At 46.8% G+C, this 19,531-nt stretch overlaps 1 protein-coding gene across 1 annotated transcript; it reads left to right on the top strand.

Annotated features, from left to right (window-relative positions):
• The first annotated feature begins 659 nt into the window (after positions 1-659).
• LOC142573935 (uncharacterized) lies at positions 660-18,978 on the top strand. The gene is made up of 5 exons (XM_075683134.1): positions 660-723; positions 7,855-7,941; positions 8,487-8,527; positions 12,737-13,083; positions 18,911-18,978. Exons 2-4 carry the CDS (start codon positions 7,880-7,882, stop codon positions 12,967-12,969), a joined length of 336 nt encoding a protein of 111 aa, XP_075539249.1. The 5' UTR covers positions 660-723; positions 7,855-7,879; the 3' UTR covers positions 12,970-13,083; positions 18,911-18,978.
• Positions 18,979-19,531: the final 553 nt, after the last annotated feature.

Here is a 19,531-nt window from a genome sequence, read left to right as displayed (position 1 = left end):
AATTACGATTTCTTTCATCGATTAAGTAATACTTCGAAACATAAAGTAATAGTTCACGTACACAAATCTTCGCCAATCCTCCAGTGTGGGAACGAGCCACAGTGTGAGGCCATCATCATCACATGGCGGCTGAAGAGGAAGGTCAAGGACCTTCGATCCTCTTCCAGTAAATAGCACGCCCCTTACTATTACCAATTAAAACTCATTGTTTCGTTCCCCCCACCAAAGAATGGAAACTTGGCATCAAAATTTGAGAGTCCGTTGAACGTCTATTTCACATAAACACTTATTCCTTAATACTGTCGTGAAGCATTTTGTGCAGTAGGCGTTCGCGACTAGAACGATGGACCAGCGAGAGGTAGTACAGCCGATCGAGCACCGAAAGAAGGTTTGTCTCTCTCGTCGTCGTTCTCTCTCTCATAGCCACAGCCCCACTGCTCCTTAGTTTACAGTACATTAGTTTCATTTCTGTGCCAGGTGTTCCTTTGTTTTACTTATTTTCCTTTCCTTTAAATTTTGAATCTTCTTGTTCTCGTAATACGCACTGATCTCGACAATTGGAGGATATCAGTGGTAATAACGCCCAATTCAAAGCTTAGTACCGATATGAGATCAGCAGCATTTTTAACTGCAATCATCAGCGTAAAGGGAAGATCAGGTGAGGCGTCTCGTGGAGAGGCCGGCACGCGCATTCGGCCGCTGCTTCCGGCTCAGAGAAGCCACGTAAGTCCAATGCTCCTCATTTCGCACCACCTTGATTGTAGGCCACGGGCCCATTTATGCCTTTTGTCATGGTGACGGTAGAGCACAGAAGGTGCTAGGGCTAACGTATGGCTGACGCAAAGAAAGTTTACGTAGGTTTCGTGATTGTTTGGCGCGTCGAGTCCCCATTAATGAGAACAAAGTGACTCCGAGGGAAGAGATTGACTGTTCTTAATGTCATAGATTGCTGCCAAGTACCACTGACACCTCAGTTTTATGGAGAAGAATGCATTTGTTAAAGAATGCTGCATAATATCGGAACAGAATTGGCACCGCGATTGGGAAAGCACTGAACTGGGTCCGAACGTTGTTGTACATTTAATTTGTACGTGCTAAATGTAGTAGGGCGTCACCGAAACGCGTCCGGCGTCCGGCGAAGCGCCAAAGAAAAGAACTATGTTGCACTGACGACCAACCGAGAACAGACGCTTTGAACTAATTAGACGTCGGTTCTGATCGCTTTTCAATTATGCCAGTGCGTCGGGATACGAAATAGGCAAAAGCGTTGAGGAAAACGTTGAGGTGCTGTTGAGCAACGACGACACGTTCTCTAGTGTCTATTCCATAGAGCCTGTGAAATATAACGATCCCAATAAAAAAGAGTTCTGGTGCGCCCAAACTTACGATAATTGTTGACCTTAATGTGATTAGCGTTGAGGCAATGTAGGGACACACAGTATCGCCACCGATGGAACGTGTCACATTGGAGCCGTGTATTCAGCTAGGCTCTTCTGTCTCACGCATTCCTCTGGACACGGTGCTCCCTTTGGCGGCGCTGCCCCGCTGGCTGCGCTAGCCGCGTGTCCGAATTGGTATTCAGCGAAAATTGTCCTAACATCTATGACACCGGTTCGACCCGACCCGGCACCGAAACGAATTTAAGTGAGTCTTTATTTTTTTGTTTATATATCAGTGAGGAGCGATGCCCGGGAACAGTTCAGCAGTGTTCTATTGAATATTAGAACAGGCGACAAAAGGAACGAATCCTGGGTGCTCCTGACTCAAAAGGAAACAGACTAAGAATTTCCAGGCTAAGACGGTGACGACTACTAGGTCCGGTAGAGTAGCTAGAAACCCCACTAAATCGGGTGTAGACGAGCGATGTATGAAGTGATTTTGTTATTGTGGTCCTTTGTTGGTGTGTATCCAACCTGCAGGCCCCCATGTATAATTGTATAAATGCTTGAAAAGGGAGATGCGTTGGAATCAGTTATGTGTTCCGTTATGTACGTGCGACGCCACATGAGAAGGGCGGCGGCAACAGCGTCGGTGTGTGTACGGGGGATCACGTGATGCGCGCAGCCTAAAAGAGAGGCGTTCCCTGAATAAAAAGGGCTCCTGGATCACCCGAAGGACAGCGTCCTGATGGCGTTCTTGGGACACGGGGTCTCATCGCGACAGGAAGGACGTATACGTTTATTGTTTATTCTTTCACATTTTATTAAAATTATTCCGATGTAAGCGTTACCACATAAATGCACCATGTCTACTTCCCCACCTGCAATAACATGAGACTATACCGTATTCTTAATCATAGCCTTTTTAACAGTTATTGAATCATGCGTGAATGGAGAATCTGAGGCTGTTTTCTGAATAGCAATATTTGAAAACTCATGGAACCGAGGCAACAGCTTCTCTGAAGTTATGTATTAACCGATAGATTTTGTTTCCCTGAAATGCTTTATTTCGTGCACTGTTGGGGCCAGTAGAAGACTAAATTGTAGCGCCCGGAAGGCAATAAGGCAATGATTCTTGTTAATAGGCTGACGCGTATGGCAAGTAGAGGGCGTGAGGCAATTAGTGCCCCATTGCTATAAGGATGAACTTTCGAACGTGAGTTACAGCCAGAATGGCCTACTTGACAAGCTGGCAGCACCAACACTGAAGGTGGATGAGTGCAAACTGACTGATGTACAACCGTTGTTACGGCTGAGCATTTATAGCGATATTTCTCAAAACACGACGACACCGATTCATTTGGCGGCCATTTTCTCAAAACTCGGATGCAAGTGAAATGTGTAAATTCCCGTGCACTTAGATCCTTTAACGTTTCTCCGGTGAGCACCTTTTATTTCACACGTTCATGCTCGTCACTTGGGCCTCTCACAAAGCTCAGTGTGTCTTCGTCAGTTTAAAGTCCGTGGATAGCAGCTCATTTGCCTCAACACACGGGTCTTTTTGTCATGCTGAACCTGCATAGAATTTCTTACGTGCCGGTAAAACGGCTGCATGCAGTGATACCTTGACTGCCACAGTTGTTGGCTTTTGGCTTAAATGCGTAGAGTTGTTGCGGCGTGGTCACCCATCTGGTTCTTTTTGTATGATATAAAGGACTCGCACAATCTCCAGGTTTGCATTCTAAACCATCCACCTTTGTCCAGTATATATGACACTAACTCTAACGTGACATTGTGCACAGCAGTAGCTCTTGCCGGAAAATTAGTGTTACGTCAAAAGACGCAGAGAAAACGCTATATACAAATACATATAGAAATACATACGCAGCACTCTCTAAAACGGGTAGAACGCCTGCGCTTAAAGGGCCCCTGAAACGGTTCGGACAAATTTTGTAGACGCGTAGGATACAGCTTAAGTGGAACATTCGCACCACAATTTAAGTGAAGCGTTACGTATTAATGGAGCTACAAGCGATTAGAAGCTACCCTCCTCCCTAGCCATGCTTTTCCTCCTCATCTCGCTCGCCGAGCGAGTGGGGCTAAGCTCCGCCTTCACTGGTTCAGCGTCACGATGCGACGTCACATCGTCCACTTCCGGTTGTTTTGGAGCCCGCCCCCGCCCGCGCGAGACCGCTCCGCTAGCCGCTTGGCCGTCGACCCCAATCGAGAGCTATCGAAGCAGCGTGCGTTGCGAGCATTCTGTCGTAGCGCCGAACGTGTCTTGTATTCCGGTAACCACAGGCAAGCTGGTCATTTCGGCAAATGACTGCAGGCATAAACTCAAGCTGATGAAGGAAGTTTAGCGTAGACGTACGTGAGCGGCCTGATCGGTCTGCGCGGTCGATACACTTGTTGGTGCAGCGCTTAACCAGCCAAACAAAGCGCTAATATTGCTCTAACCAAGTGTAAAACATTTTAAACATTTATAAAAACAACGTGTTATACACTCCTGCGAAAAATACACACCAGCAGCAAAGAAGAATACACTTCGTTGCTGCTACTGTGTATGGTTGAGCTCTGTGCCACCAGGTGGCTGCACCGTGCAGACCATTCGCATTTGCCCTTCCGCTCATCTCATGGCTCATCCCGTTACGGCAAAGTCAAGCGGCCAGACTCTGTCCCCTTGCGCTTGCGTTTTCCCTAATACCGGACTCGGGAAACGCTATTGCGTTAGTAATCTTCCGGTGTAAAGTGACGGCCACAAACGCGCAAATCCTGGCGCCGATCGGATAGCGGCAGTCCGATGCGTAGCAGCCAGTTCGCTCGTACGCTGCCTTGCAGAGGGACACGATGTCGCAGCTTGACATATTGCCAGTCGCTACGTTTGCAGTCCACAAGGCAACAAAGTCGAATCATAGTGCTCGCGAAAAGACTGAGACCGACTCTGACCGCGGCGCTCTCTTTAAAATGGAGTACGTTGTAACACAAGCAGACGACACATGCTGTGTGCCGGAAGTGCTTAAGTGTACTGAAAAATTATTCTTGTGCATTCTCTTTATGTTACCTTCTTTTGATAAAAACAAATTAACTAACATTCAAACTATTACGAAGATCATTTGTTTACCATAAAGTTGGAAAAATTATCGATCACGCGCCCTTGTCAGCCAATCGGATAGCTCGCCCCACTGACGTCGTGTGGGTGATTTCGGTCATATGGGTAGGGGCGGCTTAAAATTCCGCCGAGCAGTGCGCTGCGATCGGCAGCGATGTGCATATTTAGAACCTTATAATAAATTACACGCTTTACGCGGAGCACTTATATGTGTCAATTAATGATCAGAAGGACCTACTCTAACGACTCAATACGTTTGTAGAAAATCGTCAAAAGCGTTTCAGGGTCCCTTTAATTTTGTCGTGGTCTTTGGAAACACGGCTGGCCGCATTGTTCTCAGCCTGTGTGTTTCGTAGAAGTAATCCTACCAACAAAAGCGCCATCGAAGAGCTGATAAAGGCAAAGCACACTTGTAGGAATTGAGCATGTTGACTTCCGGGACCACTCGAGAGTTCTAATATTCAAGGGCAGGGGGCATAGTAGGATTGACGTCACTGGCGCAAATATAACAGCACGTGGCAAGTGCCTCTATTGCAGGAAAGAAATTTATGGAGAGGATTTTATTGTTCCAGTAGTAGCACAGGCACGTGAACCCCTTGAAAGCTTGACGAAGTGTCCACCATGCGCTCGAATCTGGCCACCGAACTACGAGTAAATAGACTACATTGCATTGTATTGAATCGATAGATGTACTTATTGTTAAGGTGGTTTTCTAACGGTGTAAGTCTTTCGTGATAGTTTGACAGCAGGTGAAATAAGTGAAGGTCAGTCGAAGAGAAATGACGAGCACCGTCAACCCACTCAAGGACGTTATCGATATGAGATACGGGTACACGACCATTCCGCAAGTCGGATAAGGCACACCTAACCGACCCACTACCTATGTAAGCCATGTGCCTCTGACAGCCGTGGAGCGTAGGGTGTTCTGACGTTTTGTTTTCCTTTTATTGTGGCAGCAATAATATGGACCCTCCAGTCACAATTCCGCCGTCGCCGTCACCCCGTGGCTCTGTATAAAGTCCAAGCGCGATAAAATCGTCACCGTGCGCCGTATTGCGGGTGATACCGTGGGAGGTGAGCGGGCGATCCCGGCTCAATCGCGCGCTCGCAAAGGAAGAAAGCGGGGAGGAAGCGCGCCGTCTTCGGTCGCGCGCAAGGCTCCTGGCGGAGGGGTGCGCGTTCTGCTCCGGAAGGCCGCGCGTTCCTCGCTCGGGGCCCTGCATATTAACGCGATAGCGTTAAGGAGCTCGTGTCGCAGAAAAGCCGGTGTCGTCGGCGTCGGTGTCGGTGTCGGCGTCGGCGTCCGCGGCGTTGGCCGTGAGCGATAAATCACGGCAGGCACTTCATAAATAAAAAGCAACTTCCAAGATGGGCTGGGTGGGAATCGAACCAGGGTCTCCGGAGTGTGAGACGGAGACGTTACCACTGAGCCACGAGTTCGATGCTTCAAAGCGGTAGAAAAGCGCCTCTAGTGAACGCGGTGTTGCCTTAGAAACTAGCTGTAAGGCTCAGGCGTGCGTCGCTTGCTCAGGCGCACATTTCGTTGTCGCGCCGAATGCTGCGTTGCTCGACGCTCACCGCGTCCGATGCGGGGCGCGTAGTCGCTGCGCCGTAGCCCATTGTCTTACACCCCGTGGCGGGTCGACGGGAACGCTGTCGCGTTCCACTCTTGAAGGCGAAGCTTAAGCGTCCTCCAATTTTTGAAAGTCGGTTGTGAAGGCTACAGCGTCCGCCATGCGCAATTTTCACGGCTTAGTTAGTGTTGATGCGAGAGGCCGCACGAAGTTGAATTAGCTCACTGCTGCTATACCGCGCTTGCTCATTCCTGCGGTTTGACAGCGAGCTTCCGGGGTTATAGATTGAAATGTGTTCATTGAGATGTGTTGATGCTCTTTAATTTAGTTAGTATGCCTACCTTTACAACTTTATACGGCCGAAAAAGCTACTATGCTTACTTCGTCTAGCTGTCCACTAATTTGCTATCGCAGTCGATGCTTCACCTTTCGGGTGAAACTGCGTCTTTACATGTCCCTCTCTCTCTCTCCCTCTCTCTTTGCAGCGAAATTCAGTAAGTGAGCCCGCCCGGGCAACTCCGCGCGCAATTGCGAACTCTTGGAGAAAGGTCCAAGCTGTTGCTATTTGCTTAATTTATTTTTATATCACGCACGATTTTTCTACAGTGTGTGAATTTGTGAACTAATTCATTAAATTTACTATTAATCAGTGTATATTATACGGTTTACGGTAAATAGAACAGGCAGCATCGGAATTCATGCGTTTGTGTGGAGCCGCACTTTAGCTCAAGGGAAAGCCACTAGCCTGAAAAATATTGTCATCTGATAGGAGAATGTGGCAGACAAATTCAGCTTCCCCAGAACACGGGCACGGTGCAATCGACATCACCAGTGCAAAACTTAAAAGGTTCATTTATTAAGCATCTGGTTCCACGTATCATATACTTAAGTATACATTCTTAAACAAGTTAAGCCAGCCCTTTGGGGTGTATATTTGCCACACAATAATAATCGTCATCTGTCTTGTCCGCGTTTCCTTTCTTTAACGCTGCGAATCCGGTACTTATGTCACCAACGGCATGCGCGTTATCAGCATGACAGAGCATTCTCTAGAGGAAATTACCGAGCGCAGCGTTTTCAATAAAGGAAACGCAAGCAAGACATATGATGACTACTGTTGCATGGCAAATATACCTCGCTCCCCATCAAAGGGTGTACATTTGTTTAAGAGTATAGAGTGCCTTAAACCGAATGCTTCAATGAAAGCTACTTTGTCTTCCTGAAAGCATCAAGCTCGGGTGGACACCTCTCGTGGCAACACTTGTGTCATAAAACCATAATGTTGTCGCGTATACTGCTGCAAGATGCAGCTGGTGTAAAGACGGGGAATACTGCCACAAAAAGGCGTCGGAGTTTAGTACGTAGGTAGGCAATTTTTTAAAGGATACGTCGCCATTTTGCCAGGGCCAAGCAGTCCTGTTCTTCGATAACTGCGTCAACCGTTGATACATGCTGGACAAGCAGGATGAAGACACCACCAGAAATACCTTGCAGCATATCGGCAACATTTTCTGAGTGACGTGCACATGGGCGTCATAGAGGATGTCTTATTTATGTGCGGCTCGAATTACATCCGCACACGACCGCGTAATGCATGTATACGCAGCGTGCGGGTAGCCGCTACGGTCACTGAACAGTTATGTAGCTTTTGATTCAGTTTCCCAACTAATGAGTTAATCTTCGTATATCTTGAAGTGGAGTATGTCTTGATGTGGCACCTTTATTTTAAACATTGCTTTTGCGAACATGACAACATCCACCTGATGTTTACGTTGATGGGTCTGCGCAGGACCCACCGGCCTCCTCCCCTGAACATGGACATTACAATCAAGTTCGTCAACGGAGATGACAACAGTGTCGTCATCAAAATTCTCAGGTAGGATCCGCAAAGTATCTTCGTCGTGACAAGCACAAAGAATGCTACTTCCGCCAAGATGTTGCGTGGGAAGATACAGACAACCGAAGCATACATAAAGTAGACAGACAAATACCAATAGCTGAGTAAAAAGCGACATGTCGCGTCAGCTCAGGAATTGTCGCCGTCAATACTAGAACCGATTGGCCTCTTTCTCAAAAATGGTGTCGGCCCGTGGCAATATTACCGGCTGTATGGAAGTTCAGCTATCTATAAATTTTCATCAGAGGCAGAGCGATTAATCAAATTACTGCTACTTCTTTCAGAATTATTAAAAGAGGAATGTCTATAAAAAGAATTTTAGTTTCTGAGAAGAGCTTTTAAAGCCCCGTTTGCGTCTTTGCGGGCGGTCAGGGTCACGCAGTGATCTTGGCGGAGTGGCAGTCGGCGCCAGACATATTATTTTATTTAGTGTCACCTAATAAGTACGTGTAGGCCACAAGACCTTGAAAAGGAGAAAAATATTTCGCTTTTCTTTCATGACACAACTTTTCTCTTTCTTACAGGGGAGGAGGGAGCCTGGTGGGGTCGGTATTATTGTCCATCGGTAAGATACATTTTGGAATATGTGTTCCCTTGTGTAGTTCTGCATTGTGAGTGCAAAAAAGGACTGGACCAGATAAGCCTAATGATAGCAAAGGTGTACGCATAGCTGTGAACAAGGGAGGATATGGTGTTTCAAGGGTACCGGTTTTGGCGGCGGGGTACCACATGTTTAAAAAAATCTTCACAATCGACAACAAAGGAGCAGATATCCATATTCAAATATGTACAGATATGTGCACACCTGAAAATCGATCTGAAATGAAGGTTTCGTGAAGCGAACATTTCAGGGTCACATAATTGCGAACCATTCAAATGTGGTAATGGTATACAGTGCAACATGCGTGATGTCGTGTAATCTTTACGTTTATCTTTTACAAATGTCACAGCAATAATTTCATGCAGTAGCAATGTTCGTGCGCTAAACCACTCGCAAAGCTACGCCAAGATCGAAACACCGAATCACACGAACAAACAGTGTTGTGTATGACGGAGTGGTGTCCCTCATCAGGATGAGGGCGATGTCAGTTCAACTGTGAGGCTTTACGTGCCAAACCACAATACGATTACGAGGCACGCCGTGGTTCGGTAGCATGGGTTGATTTTGACCACCGTGGGGCTCCTTAACGTGCACCCAAACGACTGGCGCTTTTGCATTTCGCCTCCAACAATATGCAACCGCTGCTGCCGGGATTTGATCCACGCCGTCTGTCTCAGCAACGCAACGTCAAAGCTACTATGCCACCACGAAGGGTGAAGGTGATGCAGGGTGCTTGTTGGGAGAATAATTATGGCGAGCAATCTGTTCAGAGATACAAATGTAAAAAAATTCAGGAATTCCAAATCGCTTTTGCTATATATAGCAGAACATATCCTTTCCGGCAGACTGTTGAAGAATGACCAGATTTCCAGAAGCACGTCTCAAGTAGCCCCGATAGTGGTATATTCCAAATATAGGATATACAAGAAAATCAAAAGAAGCTGTTGGATATCGCGCGCTTTTTCATTAGGTCGTCTCTGTCTGTCAGAGATGGCCACGAGTAGCGATTGTATGAGATCTTACGTCGCGATTTGTTATCCTATTGTCCAAATGAGTGCGGCGTTCAGTCACAGTACATCATTGTTGAAAATTTTGTTTCTTATTATGCACTTCGAAGGATTCAGCGGCACTTACTATGTTGCTCCAAAATAAATTTAGTGATAATTAATAAATACAGTCAGTAGAACTAACAACCAAACAACTAATACAACTAACACACCTAATGAAATCAGGAAATCCCTTCTACTTTATGGTTACTAGATTTACAGGATTGTGTGCGTTAGATAAGCATCAAATCCGAGAGTGTGTACAGAATTTTGGTGTCATTATTATAGCTTCATAGCGCTGAAAATAAAGGCGCGGTCACTGGCTCTACATTATCGATCACAATTTTGTTTTTTATGCACAACTCACTCGGGACGAGACAGCAACGAATGAGACGCGAAGCCCGAGAATAGTGGCAAGTAATGTTGCACTTTCAGAACGATGTATATGAAAAGACCCAGACACGCGTTCAAGATGAAGCTGTAGGTCGCGAACTCCCAAATGTATACATAGTAGCGGAGAATTCGATTTTCACAGCGACTGCAGCCCTGATTTTGATTAAGTCTGTTGCATTAAAAAAAATTTAGGAAATAGTAACCTCTGAAAGCTGACTTAAATTGTAGTCGTATGTTTATTGCAATAATATTGCATCTTGCAAAACCTGAATAACTATACACAGGAACCAATTGACTTGTCAGCCTGTACTTCAGAATTAAAAATCAATATCCAATTCTGTAAAGTACCTCTGTTACCAAAATTGACGCCGACAAAATTGAAGTATCGAATATGCCGCTTTCCCGTGATAAACACATTTGCGAAATCCTTGCTAACAATAAATTAACTTACGTAAACGGACATAAATATAGGGGCTCTAACAGATGCGTTTACAAAACTGATGTCTGGTGTTAATCTAATGGTCAGGATTTATAAAGTTCGCGCTTCACTCGTATTCTGCAAATTTGCGAAAATTTTTGCATTTTTGTAAAAGGTCTGCGGTCCTTAACCAAAAGTCGCCTTGCTAGAGTTGCTAGGATCAAACAGTCTCTTTAATATTCAACGACTTCTATTCTGGTCATCCCAGCGGCTATCGTGAAGGAGTTTCGCCGTTATGCATGCATTTTACTATAGGAAAATTTTAGTTGGGCCCGAGTTAAAGCTTCTTCTAAAGTGTTGATAGCAACTGTAGAAATGCAGACTCACAACCAGATGCACGACGAATTGGAGTAGAGTAGGGGAGCTTTCGGATCATTATCTTTTTTTAATTGAGTTTTCCGTAATGTGCCTATGTGTCTCTATGTAAGGGAGAAGTGATTCCTGCTGAAATGAGTTATCCTTAGACAGGCCTTCTTCTTTTGTCATGGCAACTATTTGCAGTCTGGTATGGATTCCACTATAGTTATCAGCATCTTCCTATCTCCATCCACGCAACCTCTCGTGTGACACTTGTTGCTGCGTTCCCCGCACTACAGGGAACAAAACGCAACTACTTGCGTGCCGTAGCAATGCTGTCTCAATTGGGACGAAAAAGCCGCAAACGCGCCCCACGCTTCCCACAAAGGTTGCACCTTGGTTGCAACGCACTGATAAAATGTTCATCTTAGAGGTATGCGCGCATGACAGTCCCTGACAGCCGCAAGTGGATTACTATAGCCCAGATTTGAAAAATCGCGGAGCAAGCTAACCTATTTGCGCGAAAGACATTTCCTGACAACGTCATGAATGTAGCAGTTGCGTTGATAATACTGTTACGGAGCGATCGATACGCTGGTGAGCGGGTGGTTCGGCAGAGCGATGAAGACGACTATGAGGACCCCTGCGCGTGGGCCGTATCTGCCACCCCTTCTTAGCCCAGCTTTCTCTGTATTCAGTAGATAATATCGTTCGCTTACGTCTCGCCTCCGTCAAAACATTTCATGTCTATTCATAACGGAAATTGTCTATTACATAGGCAGAATTGCGTTTTTCGCCGCCTATTTGAAAGCAGCACTAATTCTGGAATACCAGACGGAAAAATAGCGGATTGTCATGTATTAGACGAAGAGAAAGGGAGACGAGGGGCCCGATGTTTTAAGGACACTGTTTCTGAAAAGAATGCTCACCCACATTTGTTAGTCTGAACCGTATGAAGACAACAGATAATGAAGAAATGTAAAGCGTAGGGTAAATTATCTGTTTTGGATTAAGTGCAAATATTAGGAGCTCAACACAAGTGGCGGAAGAAACAACTTGCCGACGGTGTTATCCGAACCCACAACTTCCGCATTACGCGCGGGATGTGCAACCAATTGTGCTAAGGCGACGATGGTAGTTCCCACATCCATGCCTAATTCGTGGGTATTTATGTACAAGGTCTAATTCAAGGAGTGCTAACCAGCGACACACTTTCACTGCAGAACCGAAAATAAAGCTTGCGTAAGCGATTTTCTTTCTGCATTGCTTTGAAATCTTTGTCGCTGTTTTACTTTTGGTAATTATATTTTACGCTAGTTTATTGAGCAGCTGGGGAGGAGGCGCCAGGCTAACAGTCGGTTGTTGCGAAATATTTTGTTAGTTTTGATATTACAAACTACCGAATAGATAATTCTCGAATGGGAATAAAATATTACACACCAACTATTCGTATTCCACACTTTGAGTATTCGCCCACCCTATAGTAAATATAGCTAAAGGCTTCTACATGCTGCTGGTAATTCACTATTTTCTTTCAGATGCACGAAAATTTGACCAACATGACACGTCTAGGTAGACTATTTGCTTCACGTTATGTTATTTTAGATTAAAATATCTATGTTCCTAAAATGCATTTGACTGTTATCGCTACAATATAAGTGACATTTTTGTCTCTTCAGCGACATAGTGCAATAAATATCGGCAACACTATAATGGTTCATAATGTTCGACTGAAAACGAGATCTGTCGATCTAGAAAATATCGTGAGAGCCTTTTATTCCCCGTTTTGTCTCCAAATAAACCATCTATCTGCAAAAACATACCTTGCGAGGTTTCTAGAAGGGTCATCAAGCACACGAGATTCATTGAATATATTATGAGTAGCCCCTCGTAATTGCTGTTTTCATACAGCTTCAGTTTGAGAATGCTGACCTTGCTCACGCCATGCCATATCTGCAGTGCTGTCGGGGCTCCTCTGCCTGGTGTTCATGCAATGTATTCGGGCCATCGGTTTCGATCAACAAGGCATCCGGAATGGCAGCTGGGCAGCATGGTGGCACAGTGGCGCCGGCCCCGTCATGCCAGGCAGCACCTTCGCGGTGCTGCAAAGCCTGGGCATGACGGGCCTTAACATCGGCCACTTGCTCTCCGGGGCAATGCTTCTGCTCACCTTTATGCCGTCCATAGGCTGAGTTCCGGAAGTGGCTGCTTCACGTGCAGCCAACCATCGCGGCGCGGCTGCTGCTGGCATAGGCGAGAACCAGCAGGCAGAAGCAGCCACTCAAGAAGAACACGACGATGGCCCGGTAAGAGCAAGCGGCGTAGAAGGCAAGGGCGGAAACTCCTCTGCTTATGTCGCTAGTTTGCTTTCCTGTTCTTGCGCTCCCAATCGCTCACGTGGGCACTTGAAGCAGCACGCTACGATCTTCTCATTCATTCTGGCAGCTTTTATATATTCCATATGCGAAAACGTGCCACCTTTACGGAAATATTTGTGTTCGACAAAAAACAACTTTATTAGAATTTTAGTGGGCACCTTGCTGTTGTTGTACGAAATCTACAACCAACGAATTTCGCCTTGAAGCCGTAATCTGCCACCTAGCGACAAGTGTCATCTCCATTCGCGATGTTGGAACGTAGGACTTAAACATCAGTGGATGAACTGATATGGCCCTTCAAGCATTCGATCGCGAAGTTCGTCGACGTCCGACAATCACTGTCCGCTGCGGTCATAGCCGCGTTGGCACATCCGTTAAAAACAGTCTGGCGTAAAAAAAAAAGAAAAGAGACAAAGACAGACACTCCGAACAATGTACCGTATAACAGCTGTAAGCAACTAACACGGAGCCGTCAACGGCAGGCCCAGTTTTCCTTAGAAACCGAGGTGCATCCAAGACATGGAGGCCGCAAGCGGCGGACACCTCTGATTCAACGCCATTAGCTGATCGCAGGCGTCTCCCTCCGCTTCGAGCCCCGTGTTTTACGACCCTAGCTGTGTACCGTTGCCTGTGTCGTTGAGAGACATATAAAACTCGTTTCAAGCAGAAAGGTTGTGTTTCTGTTAGCTCCCCCCAAGTTCGCGAGGCACCCTTCTTGCGTGCGAACTGCATGGGGCGACTGGACGCTTGTGCCTCATTTTGCGTCGCCTTTTTCTGGTCCACTGAGGCATATTCGCGGGCCCGCTGTCGACCAGAGCTAGTTCTCTGACCAAGTGCGTGGTTAGACAGCCGAGCCCGAAAATTTTGTTTTATTCGCCAATCTGCCAAGATAATGGTGATCCCAACTGTAGGACAAGAGCATACGTCGTGACCAATTATTCTGAGCAACAATAACGCGTGAGCTGGAGATTTGAATATGGCGCGATGACATGCAATAAGTAGCTTTCCCGTTGAACAGTCAATGTCACTGTTCGCGCCGCCGCCGCCGCCGCCGTGCTGTCCCGGTATCTATGGCGCATGCGTGTGGCGTACGTGTATGGTTAGAAGGCCTCGAGAGGCGCTCGCAGTGCATTTGGTTGCAACAGCGACGAAGCCGAGTGGACGCACCGTCACGCTCTGCCCTATATCGGCTCTGCCGGAGCCATTGCAGCGCTCTGGCTTCTGCTGCTGGCATGAGTGTCGTGTGGTACGGCATCGTGGTGCATACACACGGGTGCGAGCGGCGTTGCTGCCGTGCAGCAGCTGCATCGCGTGTTGCGTCTTGCCACGTAATGCGCGCGTTGTTGCAACGTCCACCGTGTCAGAATGTCCACCGTCCGGACGCGAGTTCAACCGAATGGATAATGCTGGCACTGGTCTAGAGATACTCAGGCTGTTCTTTATTTTTCCCTTAACTAACGGATAATTCAGGTTTAATTAATCAACTGTTTAAGGTATAGGCTTCATACGCCGAGTGTGATAGGCAATGTTGTAGAGTAGCTTGAGAAACCTCTCAATAAGCTGTTTCCAACACGATACATCTCACGTGGTCCTTTCTTCCGCGATTAACAGAAAGCCCGCGAAATACGAAGAAAAAGATACCACGTGACGGGGCGATGGCGCACTGTTATTGTACTGCTCTCAAGCGTGTGAAGGAAGAAAATGTCGGCTGCAGCGAAATTGGTCCGCACTGGGCGTTATGTCTGGTGTAGATGTCTGGGCGTGCGGCTTTTATTGCATGACGGCGCCAATGCGTGCTGCTAGCCGTGCGCTGCCGAAGCGATAAAGTGTCTAAGGAGACGAAAGAGAACAAGAACATTGCTTTATTTTGTTATTCTTGAAATGGGCAAGAGCTGGCAGCCTGTCGATGGAGTGTAATGGGGTTGAGTTGGGAGGCGGCGTTGGGACCGGAATGATTTTGCAGCGACCTTCAATCCAAAAAGCGCCGCGTGATAATAATGCATTTTCGATGAGGTCACCATCTGCTGCAATGCACATTTGGCATCTCATGGGCGCATTTTGCGAGCCGTTCTTGATCGTGGTATCAGGGATGGAGTTGCAGAGTTATTTTTTCCTTTAGGTTCTGTGATGTTGTTGTTGGTGTCCGGTATACTTGATGCTTGGTAGCCCCAGAGAAAGAAATCGAGGGGAGTTTAATCTGGCGACCATGCCGGTCGAGCAATGAGCCCATGAGGTCCAATTCACTGCTGCGGGAATACTTCATGCAGCCATTTCAAGCTTTGTTGCTGCCGTGCGCGGGAGCGCCATCATACTGCTGATACCAAATATTCTTGATCCTAGCCAATGGAACTTACAAAAAAAAATAACCCGTGAGCAGGTTATCAAAAAACACGAGGCCAGTGATAGTGCCACCGTAAACGTCACACCACACATTAACCGACCACTGAAATTGCTGATGTTTTGAAACCCAGTGAGGGTTTTCGTAGCTCCAATAGTGAACCTTGTGGATGTCCAGTTGGGCATTGCGTGAGAAGGTAGCTTCATCGGTCCACAGTATTTTCTTGGCAAAGCCGGGGTCCTCTTCCATCTCGATTATAATCCAGTTCGAAAGTGCTTTCAATTTTGGAAATCACGAGGCTCCAACATCCAGTGCAGCTGCACGTGGTATGGATGAAGCTGCCTCTTCTCAAGTACTCTCCACACTGAAGAATTTGACACTCCAGCTTCAGCACCCACGCTAGGAAACTTGCATGTGGGTCTGAAAAAAACTTTGACAGAATTTCTGTCTCCGCGTCCTCGCCCAGTATTGAATATTTATGTTGATTCTTCGTAAAAGTCCTAGTATGTCTCAGCGTTTCATATGCATGCACAATCGTCATTGAGCTCGGACGCTTACCTGGATGCCAGCGTTTAAATAGCTCAACTGCACGCCTTCTACGTCCACTTGACGCACCTCAAAACCATAACCGCTCTTTCCTCATTGGAGTAAGCCATATCTGCTGCTCAACGTTTGTCACAGCCAAATAGCGTTGCTGTGGAGAACACGCAGGGATACAGGCGCCTGAGGTGCACCGGATATATTGCAGTTCACTGGAATTGCTTCAAACGAGGTACACAAGGTATGATCTGGATCCGGTAAACTGGAACAGCCTGCGGGTGCACCCTATCAGATACTGACGCGCCGGTCCAAGGGCACAAGTGTGAAGCCAGACGCCGGCACCCGATACTGCGACCACGAAGTGATATGCACGTGCGGGGTGCGAGATCAGAAAAGGAACGTCTGGCAGACAGTAAAAGGAGAGCAGACGGGGCCTGTAGGAAAAGTCATCAATTTGGAGAAGACATGCGTAATATTCCATGAATACAGCCAAGGTTTCTTTACGATTAGTTTTTCCTTCGTGTGATTTATCCGCTGTTATTCAAGCCTTAAGGTTTAAAGTTGTAGCGTCATCGTTTAATCCCAAATTTACTACAAGGTACCTTATGTACAAAGGTAAAACTGTAGAAGCCAGCATCGCCTTTCAATGTTCCGACGTACTTCGCCCTTTAGTTCTTTCAAGCAGAATCAAAATGCTGCTTTCGTGTTTTTTTTCGGGGCTTTAGATGCTTTATACACGTAGATTCGGCAACACTTGGCCAGGAGCATGCATTGGTACCGTCATGCGATAAGAGCCGCATGCCTAGATACCTACAGCAGGCATAACGCCCTGTTATGCACCAGGCTCGCTGCAGCCAACCTTGTTCATCCATCGCACGCTTGAGAGCCTTGAGTGCCTTTCATTTTTAAAGCTTTGGCTCAAATTTTGTGGGACAACCTCTATATAGTAAAGGAGGGAGATTGAAAGGTAAGAAGAAATAACTGGCTGTTCGTTGCAATATTACCCCAAAAGCATGTATATAAATTTAAGAAACTAAAGCTCATTTATGATTGCGAATAAGCTCATTATGTAAACTAGGTTGGTAGTTAACCAGACCTACTTAGTCATGACAATCATGGGCCGGTTCTTGTAGCAATGCTTTCCCATGGAGGAAACAAACAAAATAGGAGGCCTTGACGTTACATTTTTGAAGAAGTGACTAGCGCAAGAGTGGACACGGGACACTAAAAAGGCGACAGCGACAAGCGCTTGGCCTTGTCGCCTTTTTAGTGTACACTGTCCACTCTTGCGCCAGTCACTTCAGCATGGAATACCAACTGGCCCGGTCTCACGCACCACATTATTGAAGCCGGAAATGCAGCCATCTTGGCGTGCCATCTCCCTTTGCACCTCCATCCCGCTCACCGGAACAGTTACGCACGTGTTTGAACTTGCATTGGTACGAGCTGCCAGAAGTGTGTGCTGCAGAGCGCATCAGAACAAAGCCTATGAAACTACTGTAACAGCTTTAGTGAAGCAGACGCGATCCTGTGCTCTTCCGTGGCTCGTTGAAGATGATGACGAATACCTGCACCGTGGTTACTTGAGTGCGTTTGTGCTGACTGACATTTGCACTCACAGACCCAAAAAATCTTTCAATATTACACACCTCGCTCCGAAGTCAGCTTGTGCTGCGAGAAAGACACGGGACAAAAAAGCTGATCCCACTTTTCAGAGGCCTAGAGCAGCAGCGAGAGCTTCATGGGTATGGTTGCTATGGCGACGTTTACTTTTGGGGTACCATTCCCAGTGCTGCATTGTGAAAAACAAGATGCGACATCCGGCACACTTCCTCCAACACGTCTGTGCTGGAAGGCTCCTTTCCTTCGCTCTCCTTTCTCCATGCCTTTTCCCGATGACAATGCATTTCAGTGCTTTTCTCCTTCGTGAGAGGTCAATCGAGGCTATGTTTGAAAGAGGCTACTCATAAAGCGAAAAGCGCTCAAAAGCATTGGCATCGAGAAAAGGCATCGCTACAAGATACCGGCCATGCTCGCCGCTTCTTTCTGTATAAGTAAATACAAATAAACATTGGCTGGAAAATGCGCAGGATCTGGCAGGCGACCGCCGTGAATCCACTCAAGGCCGTTATCGATACGAGGTATGGGTACACGACCATATCGCAAGTAGGATAAGGCACACATAACTGACGCACAACCTATGTAAGCCCTGTGCCTCTGGCTACCGTGGAGCGTAGGGTGTTTTGATGTTTGTTTTCATTTTATTGCGGCAGTAATAATATGGACCCTCCAGTCGCATTTCGGCCGTTTCCGTCACCCTGAAGTTCCGTATAAAGTGCAAGGGCGATAAAATCGTCGCCGCGCGCCGTATTGCGAGTGATACCGTGGGAGGGTGAGTGGGTGATCCCGGCTCAATCTCGGGCTCGCAAAGGAAGAAAGCGGGGAGAAACTGCGCCGTCTTCGGTAGCGGAGGGGTGCGCGTTCTGCTCCGGGAGGCCGCGCGTCCCCGTCCGGGCCCCTGCATGTTGAAAGTCAATTTTGAAGGGTACAGAGTCCGCCGTGAGCTGTTTTCACGGCTTAGTTAGAGTTCATGCGAGAGGCAGCACGAATGTGAATTCGCTCGCTGCTGCTACCGCGCTTGCTCACTCCAGCATTTTGACAGCGAGCTTCCGCGATTATCGATTGAAATGTGTTCAGTGAGATGTGTTCATGGTTGGTAATTTAGTTAGTATGCTTATCTTTACAACTTTATACTGCCAATAAAGCTACTATCCTTCATCAAGCGGTCGACTAATTTGCTATCGCAAGCGATGCTTCGCCTTACGGGCGAAACTGCGTCTATACATGTCTCTTTCTCTTTTCTCTCTCTCCTTGCAGAAGATTTATCAGGTTAGCTTGCCCGGGCAAGTTCGTGCACAATCGCGAACTCTTGGAATAAGGTACAAGATGCTGCTTTTTTATTCGTTTATTTTAATTTCTCGCACGATTTTTCTACTGTGCGTAAGTTTGTGAAGTAATCCATTAAACTGGCTATGAATCGGTGTCTACTATACGGTTTACGACAAAGTGGCAGCATCGGAATTCATGCGTTGCATGGAGCTGCAGTTTAGCTCAACGGATAGGCACTAGTATGAAAAATACTGTCATATGATGGGATAATGCGGCAGACAAATTCAGCGTCCCCGACAACAGGCACGACGCTATCGACATCACCAGTGGAAAACTTGGAAGGTTAATTTATGGGACATCTGGTTCCACGTACCATATAGTTAAATATACATTCTTAAAGAAGTTACGCCATTTGGGGTGTATATTTGCCACACAACAATAATCGTCATCTGTCCTGCCGCGTTTCCTTTCTTTAACGCTGCGAACCCGCTTCTTATAAGGCACGAAGGGCACGCGAGTTATCAGCACGACAGAGTATTCTCGACAGAAAATTACCGAGCGTTTTTAACAAAGGAAACGCATGCAAGACTGATGATGGCTATTTTTGCG

The sequence above is a fragment of the Dermacentor variabilis genome, chromosome 3 (genome assembly GCF_050947875.1).
Source record: "Dermacentor variabilis isolate Ectoservices chromosome 3, ASM5094787v1, whole genome shotgun sequence".
In the NCBI taxonomy this organism is placed as follows: domain Eukaryota; kingdom Metazoa; phylum Arthropoda; class Arachnida; order Ixodida; family Ixodidae; genus Dermacentor; species Dermacentor variabilis.
The sequence above is the reverse complement of the archived record's forward strand: the minus strand, read 5'-3'. Positions and strand labels throughout refer to the sequence as shown.